Raw genomic sequence first — 9465 nt, 5'->3', positions numbered from 1 at the left:
TTGGTACGGATCTTAATAAACTTAAGGCCTATATTGTAGTAGCGGTTAAGCTTACTAGTAAGCTTAATCCGCTTTTAATTATATATAGAAGTAAGGCTTTTATTAATAACTAATAACTGCGTATATTTATTAGCTAAATTATTATCGGATTTACAAGGAACCTTCCTATATCGCGGCTTAACTAGTTACTTATCTTCCTTATCTTCCTAATTATTGATAAAGTTAGCAAATATAGTTTCCATATACCGCTTGGCGTGCTTCCACTATTAAGGCCCCTGTTTCCATTTATTATAAAAGTAGGCTTATTTAAGCAATAGATAGAGGATAACTACGGCAAAGTAATAAGGGCTTTTGTCTTTTATTTTATTAAAATATTTATTAATCTTTTAGAGAGCCATATTAACGCCCAATTTAAAAAAGAAGTCGCTTTTATTCTTAAGGCTCTACTAAGTTCGCTAGAGGATTTAATAAAGGAGTTCTATATTAGTAATTAACTCCTATAGAGCGCCATATAAGCCTTTAACGCCAGGACTATTAGCGTTACCTTTTATATACTTAGTAGCTAATATAAAAGGCTTTAGGATCTTAATAAGCCGCTCTACCTACTACCAATTATTATTAGTAAGTGCGTCCTATAATAAATTGTAGCTATTATTAGCTAGCTTCCTCTAAGTAAGTAGATATTTATTAATTACCTTATAAAGAAGTAATACATAGCGGAGTATAAAGTAGGTTAAATTCCACTAAACGCCTCCGTCCTTAATAAGCAGAAGCTCTATATAATTAAATAGTTTGTCCTCTATATAGGCCTTAAGCTAATTCTTAATAAAGTCCTTACAGCGTCCTATTAATCGCATAATATATTTAATAATATTATAAACTTTACTAATAAAGCCTTTCTAAAATTGGACCCAACAGTCTTCTTTCTCTACGTTGGACAAAGCATTGAGGTCCCGGTTCGACTGCGCCGCCATCAAGACCCTGATTATAGATCGCAGAACCCGAGCTTGCACTACTTTGTATGGGACTGAGGTATTGATTATAAAAACTTCGAAGTGGATAAAGACTTCGTTTTCTTGGCTGAAGTCAATAGTGACGACCCAAACCTGCTCAATCTTCTTAAGATGTGGTGTTCTCTCATGCTGCAGACACTTACAAAAAACACCCTCCTAAAGTACCTGCCGGAAAATGGAGTTGCACCATACGCAGGAAAACATCTCAACATTGCGTTGCCTCTTCACCAACGGCCCAACAAAATCCAGGTTGAACCTCAAGATCCATCCATCTTTCATTCGCTCGATCCTCTGGTCCAACGATACTACGCTAGTCTGAGACGACGATTTTACGAATTAAAGTTTTCTCCAAATCCAAGCGTTCGGGCATACTACGAAAGTGTCATACGGCAAAGAGTTGTTTCTAGAGTCAAAAGATACGCCCCAAAGGTCAATGAGTTGTGCAATGGCCTCGAAGTGGAAGTCAGGGTCTCACCAGATAAACGCTGGAACACCTTTATCCAGTCGTTTTGCCTCTCTTATTTCGGATTCTTTATACCTATGACCTGGGGTCACCTGGAGGAAAAGGCACCTGTTCAAGTCCGGCCCGAGCTTATCACTGAGGAAGAATTCAAAGCCAACGGTCGGATCCCCAATGTATACTGCCTGAAAGCTACGAAACTGGATCCCGCCTCTCGTTTCGCCCTATTTGTTGAAGGTACATTTGCAGATGGGGCACCATTTGCTGGTTGGCTTCGATCAAGAGGGGACCATTCGGTTTTTAAAATGAATAGTTTTGTGGACATGCTTGAGGGCGCAACAATGCTGGAAGTAAGCAAACGTACTCGAAGATGGTGGAGTCTCAAGCACAACGATCAGAACGATAGGATTAAGAAAGTAAACGGATACAATAAATAAAACCGTGTTCTATGACACGGTTACTTCAATCGCTATAAGGGAGCTTTGTAGAGTATGCTATGAAATCAATTGATCTATATTACTAATAAAATAAAAAATAAAAAATTTTGATCGCACCAGGGCTCGATCCTGGGACCTATCGGTTTGTTAACAACTGTACGGAGATTGTACGTTCCAACACCCACCTTCAGTGCACAACAATTGTTAGACTGACGTGATAACCAACTACACTATGCGATCACTACTTGATATGTGTAGTTATCTTTTATTTTATATGGAGTTTATCTCAACTCAATCCATCTAATTTGCATGTCCTGTGACGCCAAGTCAATCTTCCCAGCACAATGTTAAAGTCTTTATTTTCCAAATAGTAATATATAGTTTGTTAATACTCTGCTATTAATTAGTACCTTAAATTTCCCTTATCGCTGTTTAATTCGTACGTTTAGGTATTATTCTATTATTCCTTTAAGCGTTTAAGGCTCTACTACTAGCTCCCTCTTATCCTATAGGCCTCTCCTTTTTCTAATTACTTAGGTTCCTTAACTTAGTCCTTTTTCGGCTAATACTTCTTATCGATTTTCTCTCCAATATACTATAGATACTAGTTCTGTCGTCTCCCCCTTCGCTCCTCCGTCGTCGTCGCTATGGCGCCGCTCGCTATATAGCCCCTAAGGACACGTCACCGGACGTCAAATACCAGACACATCACAACCTCTACTACAACCTGTCTACAGCTATCGCGCTGCAGACGACCTCCACCATCACCTGTCTACAGCCATCGCGCTGCAGACGACCTCTACCACAACCTGTCTACAGCCATCGCGCTGCGGACGACCTCTACCACAACCTGTCTACAGCCGTCGCGCTGCAGACGGCCTCTACCACAACCTGTCTACAGCCATCGCGCTGCAGACGACCTCTACAACCTGTCTACAGCCATCACGCTGCAGACGACCTCTACAACCCGTCTACAGCCATCACGCTGCAGATGACCTCCACCATCTGTCTACAGTCGTCGCGCTGCAGACGACCTCTACCACTACCGCCACCACTACCGCCACCACTACCGCTACAATATACCACACAACACCGCACTGTAGGCGTACCGCAGATGCGCAGATAGGGTAGCTACGGCAGGGGGGGAAGGGGGCCGGCCCGTGTTACTTTAGCACGTAAAATATAAGGTGTATAGGGGAATTGGTATTTATACCCCATACAAGACAATCTTGTGAAAATTTTTCCTTCTAGGGTGGGTTTATGTAGCAAGATTCGCCCTTATAAAATACCCGTTTTCTAGAACGTAAATCTAGAATTAGTAGGTTACTTTTAGGGAGAGTACCTACTAATTACTAATTCCCTACCTATTTCTTTAGTAAGGAGGAGGAACAAGGTACAGGAAAAAAAGTCGTATAGAAATAACTGTTAGTTATCTCCAAACTGGCAAACTATCTAGGGCCCTTTGTTTTTATATGCAAAAATGTTACTAAATCTATCTTTTAGAGCGCTTTTTCTACTCTAGGAATAGCAGAATACGGCAGAAATAGATAAAAGAGCTAGGATTTCTTTATTTCCTTAGTGTAAACTAAATATTAAAGAGCAAAATATCAGGACAAAACTCCCCTAGCACTTAAAACCGGGCCAAAGTGTCCACTTAGTTACTAGTGCATGTTAAGCTGCCTTAGAAGGATTTATGTATATAGGACTATAGCGCCATAGCCTAGAGGCTGCATATGTAGTATTATACGTAGTATAATACAATAGATTTAAAAAAAAGATACTAGTTCTCTAGGTATTTCTACTATTAAAGTTCCTAAATACTATTCTAAGGTTAGATACTATCTATATATAAATTTAGTATTTTTAAACTTTTTTTTACTTAGGTCCTAATCTATCCTATTTAAGAACTTCTTATTTTTAGTCTTTAGTCTCTTATATATTCTATATAGATTATCTATATAATTTATTGTTATGGCACTGTTACGGACCCTAGTTAGGGGCTTAACTAAAGACTTAGCGCTATATATATAGATATATCCTTTCCTTAACCTTCTTTTAGTTTTTAGCTTAATATTCTTATTAATAGACTACCAATTATATAGGCTTGCGCGTCCCTTGTGCCGTGCTTATACCTTAATTAACTAAGTCGCTAACATCTATAATAGTATATAGTATACTAGGTATTTTAGGTCGATCCTTAATTTATCTTCCTTTTTAAGTTAAAAATTTTATTTCCAATATATAATAGGTTTCTTCTCCATCCTTACCAGTATTATTACTTACTAATTATCTCGCTAGTCCTCTACCTATTCTTTAAGATTTCCTTTAATATTAACTAAAGCTTTCTTTATAGCTTTAATATCCCTTATTAGTTATATTATATCTAGTATTTAAAGTTTTCCTAATTATTACTAGTTCTTTATCTATACTATCTTTAATATAAATCCGGGAGTACTATATACTTATATTTTACAAAATATCGTCTTATTCGTACCTTAGTTCTAAGTATTTCCGCGTATTATAAGGTCCTTAGGTATTTATATTCCTTATTATTATTAATTTCTCTAAGCTACTTTACTCTTAATAAGTCTTTCTTAATATAGAAATTCCTTTTAATTATTAAGTAGCCTTTTTTAATTCTCTAAGTTTCTAATTATTGTTATACTTTTCCTAGTCTTCTTTTAGTAATCGTAGTACTAGTCTAAAAGGTACCTCTTAATAGGTCTTTTCCTTTCCTAGTAGTATCCTTATCTATTTTTCGAAATCTTAGACCTATAGCTTATTAGCCTTAGATTTTCCTTTATTAAGTAGTAAAGTAGTACTATCGCCTTAACTACGCCAGGAAAAAATTTACCAGCATTTAATTTTACTTTTCTGCCATTTTAGCATTTTTTAGCATTTCTAGCATTTCCTAGCATTTAGCTGCCAAATGCGGCATTTATAATTAAGTGTTAGTATTTAGCTACTAAGTGCTAACTATAAGATTACTAAGCATATATAAAAGTATAATTTTTATAATTTTAATATTTTATATATACTTTATTAATATTACTAAGTATATATAAATGTATAATTTTTATAAATTTAATATTTTATATACGCTTTATTAATATTACTAAGCATATAAAAATATATAATTTTTATAAATTTAATATTATTAATAAAAATTTAATATTTTATATTTTATATATATTTTATTAATATTAGTAAGTATAGGGGGCAGGGCGGCATTATAAAAAAATTTACTAGTATCTTAAATTAGGTTTATGCTAATTAAGCNATTTTAGCATTTAGCCGTATTTAGTTGCATTTTGCGGCTATATACTATACCGCTAATAATAATACTATAATTTGCGGCTAAACGCTACCTTAATAATAAAAGTGCTATAAGCTGCAGCTTAATGCTCTCTTAGAAATAATAATACTAGAAATATTTTAGTTAACTAAGTTTACTATATACGCTACGCACCTAGAGAGGCAAAAAAGGAGCTCTTGCTGCACCCGGCCTAAAAAGACTAAAACCAACTAAAAGAACCCTAAAAAACACCTAAAGAATCCCCCTAAGATGCATGTATCGCAGGGGAGGCATACGTCAAACGACAGTGGCTCGCACTCGCGCGCGACCGCTAGAACTACGCCTAGCAATGGCCCTCCATAATAAAAACAGGCGAATACCACACCATAAAGCGGAAATACCTTTATTAAAAAGGCATCTAATAAAATATAAAGCCTATTAGACGCGTCTAGTATTTAAAATTATAGGGAAGTAACTGTTAGCCATAATAAACTAATATAACTAGTAGAATGGCTCTACTAGTCTAGCGAACCTTAGGCGCCCCTCTAGCAAACCCTTAATTAAATCCTCTAACGGCTAAGTAAAATTAAAAATAAGTATAACCCCCCCTTACTGGCGAACCGCACCTAGGCCGCCATAGTTGCGCTTTTATAGTATAGGAAACCTACCCCCCTTAAGTTAATAACCGGGTATATAATTATAATATAACTAAACACAGAATAAGTAGAGGGGCTTAGGGGATAATTAGAAATAGAAGTCCTTATAAAAATACGTAAAAAGGTCCATAACGCTATTATAGTCTAATACCTTAAGAGCGGAGATATTAAAGTTACCCTAAAGGACTAATAGGCAAAGGAACGAGCCGTAAGGGTAGGGGATAGGCTAGGAGAACATATTAGCATAAAAGTACTCCATAAGGATTACCTAGTTAAAGTCCTAGTGGTTCCTATAAGCCTTAGGGTAGAAAAGGGACGCTAGGCAGACAATATAGCAATTATATAGGAGATAGTAAGATAAACGGAACGCCTTATACCAGGACTTAAAATCACCCGAATTTAATAGCTTTAATAGGAAAATACAAACTAAGCATATAATAAGAATAACAAGAGGACATAAGGGTCGCCAGAGACTCGCTAGGGAGACACCAGACGAACGCATAGCTCCCTTATCGTTAGTATATATACACTAGGAATGTAAAAACTCCTTATCCAAAAAGGAATAATTATAAATAGCCTTATATATAACATAAGGCTCTACAACTATAGACTACGCTTAGAACGATGCTATTGCTATATATAATAGGGATACACCTAATCTATATACGCAGCATAGGTGTGCTGCGGCCACTATGCAGGCCCCTACAATACGAGACATTACTTAAATTAAGACTAAATAAAATGCGCAAACTGCCACTAAAGTATATATAAGGCGTAGGAGAGAGAAGACTGCATTAAATACAGAAGACGGAAGGCAAGGGCTTAATAGTTGCGGGAATAACTACACGCTAGGTTATATAAATGGAAATAATAGACGATAAGCTAGGGGGACATAGGTGCCTTCCTAGCGTTTCCTACCTTTAATACTAGAGGGCTAGGCCAGCCATCCTAAGCCTTAATGGGCCAGAAGTGACGCTACGCGACATTACTAAACTAAGTAGGGATATAAGGGTCACAAGGGACATAAGGGAGAGGACGCCCTATAGGAAGACCCCTATAGACAGCGACAGTAGGCTTAAGACTAGGACAATTAAGAATTAGACTTAATATAGTAAATATAACATTCGCAGCTAACCTATAAAGGGCATATAGCCGACTAGTAATAATAGGGGAAGAACCGGTAACAATAATAGATTTAGATATAGAAGCGCTAATAGGAACACAAGATACGGGAATGGAAAGCTCTATATAAAATAAGTAGTAACTAAGGTATAGATATAAGAGACAGAAGCTCTAAATATCCTAAAGAAAGTAAAAATAGAAGAAGCAAGGAATAAAGGAGAGTTAAAGGACCCTCGCCAGGGGTCCGCTACCTATCCATTATATAGTATAACTGCGGCAACACAAACCACTGCCTTATAAGGCCCCTACTAGATAGTCTAAACCCAGAGAAATACTATATCCTTACTATACAAGAGCCGTATTATAATACCTTCACATAATTAATATACTACCCCTAAGGATTCCAGCTCCTATATAAACCAAAAGCAGCTATACACGTGTGCTTTATAATTAGCAAGGCTATTAGCCTATCCTTATGGTCATAGCAGGCAGTTAACCCAGATATTGCAGTTATAACAATCCAAATATATAAGGGACCGGTACAAATTATTAATGTGTATAACCCTAGGGTCAAAGGGGTCCCATAAATAGAGAATATTATATTAGTAATAAGCTTACTAAAAACTAAAGGTACAAAATCTATCCTATTAGGAGATATAAACCTCTACCACCCGTAGTAGAGGGGTATCTATATTACTGCAGATTAACAGTTAAAGTGCCTATTAAGAGCTATAAATATCTAGGGCCTTAAGCTAGCTACCCCCCTAGGAGCAATTATATAGCAATAAGGCACCGCTAGAAGTATAATTAACCTTATATTTATAGACGAAGGCCTATACTAAAGACTTAAAAGGTATAACCCTGAAGAAGAATAGGCACTTACCCTAGACTATATCCCTATCTAGATACAGCTAGACCTAAATACCAAAGCGTAACTAAATAGAAAAAGATACGTAATAAGGAAGCTTAAGATAAACAGTTTCCTTAATATAGTTAAATAACAACTTTAAGACCTAGAAGAAATCCACCTAATACTAAACAAGCGAGGCTTATTAGCTACCCCCAAGGAAATTAACCAAAGACTAAAAAGGATCTAGGCAGTAATTAAAAATAGGCTAGAAGAGCACTGCCCGATTTCAAAACCGGGCCTCTATACGCGACACGTATAGTCTATATAATACACAGTTCTGGTTACTAGCTAATAATAAGTAAAAAGGAAATATATAAGTAGCCATAACCCTAAAGACGAGAGATAATATAAAGACATAAGAAACTAGCTAAAGAATACCCTAAAAAAAGAAGTAAGGAATAACTAGAGATGGTTTATAAACGAGTATACTTTTAACTTAAGCCTCCCCTATAATAAGGGCCTTTAGGCTATAGCAAAATGGGTAAAAAAAAAGGTAGGGCGCCTAGCAGAAGACTTATACTTACTACCCCTATAAAGAGCAGGAGAATTACAGGCTATAAATAACAATGATAAGAAGGCAAAGATCCTTATAGAAAGGTTCTTCCCCTAACCGGCTCTAGTAGACCTTAGTAACATTACGGGTAAAACACTAGTAACTCGCCTGTAGGTTAACAGCGACATAATAACAGAGGAAATAGCTAGAACCATTAGCCGCCTTTTAAACAATATAGTACTAGGACTAAATAGGATTCTAAATAAGGCCCTAAAAACCTATAGGCCACTTATAGCACCCTGGCTTGCAAATATAGCTAGAGCATACTTTACTATAGGCTACTACCCATAACTTAGAAGATCTATAATAACGGTTATTCTATAAAAAGAAGGTAAAGCAGATTACTTAATCCTAGGAAGCTACCGCCCTATTGCCTTAGAAAACACCCTTAGTAAGATCTTAAAAAGGGTAATAGCAGAACGTATAGCAGACACAGTAGAGGAATACGCCCTACTACCACAAAGCCAAATAGGGGCAAGAAAGAACCGCTTAACACTATTAGCACTTACGCTACTCGCTACCACTATTAAATCTACATAGGCGATGCGAAAGGACTTTATAGTATTAATACTTAGCCTAGATATTAGTAGTGCCTATAATAATATACCCTATAAGCGTCTCCTACATATCCTTAGGGTAAAGGGCTTCCTAGAATAGATTATACAATTTATCTAAAGGTTTATAGGCTAGAAAGAAATATTACTAGTCTTTAGCGGATACTAGAGCCCCCCTATTATAGTTATAATAGGAATACTATAAGAATTATCCCTCTCACCTATACTCTTCCTTTTCTTTATAAGCAACCTGCTTAACTCTTTTAAGGAAGGGGCAACCTAGGGAATAGGCTTTATTAACGATATAAACCTAATTATATACAGGCTAATAGCTATAGAGAATTGCAGAATATTAGAGAAAGCTTATAATACTTATATAGAATAAGCAAAATGTTATAGAGTCCAATTCTCACCAGAGAAATACCAGCTAATCCATTTTATAAGAAAACGCAACCAATCTATAGA

General features: G+C 36.2%; 1 protein-coding gene and 1 non-coding gene across 2 annotated transcripts; one reads left to right on the top strand and one right to left on the bottom strand.

Moving 5' to 3' along the window:
* Positions 1 to 1083: 1083 nt before the first annotated feature.
* K441DRAFT_663014 (uncharacterized protein) lies at positions 1084 to 1911 on the top strand (the record flags this gene model as incomplete). The annotated part of the gene is made up of 2 exons (XM_067649131.1): positions 1084 to 1433; positions 1502 to 1911. A coding segment is annotated over exon 2 (353 nt), but the record flags the coding sequence as incomplete, so codon positions are not given.
* A 107-nt stretch (positions 1912 to 2018) lies between these two features.
* K441DRAFT_t24 lies at positions 2019 to 2150 on the bottom strand. Its single transcript has one exon. It is a non-coding gene; the product is annotated as a tRNA-Val (tRNA).
* Positions 2151 to 9465: the final 7315 nt, after the last annotated feature.

The sequence above is a fragment of the Cenococcum geophilum genome (assembly GCF_001692895.1).
Source record: "Cenococcum geophilum 1.58 unplaced genomic scaffold K441scaffold_32, whole genome shotgun sequence".
NCBI classification, from domain to species: domain Eukaryota; kingdom Fungi; phylum Ascomycota; class Dothideomycetes; order Gloniales; family Gloniaceae; genus Cenococcum; species Cenococcum geophilum.
This window is presented reverse-complemented; position numbering and strand designations above follow the sequence as displayed.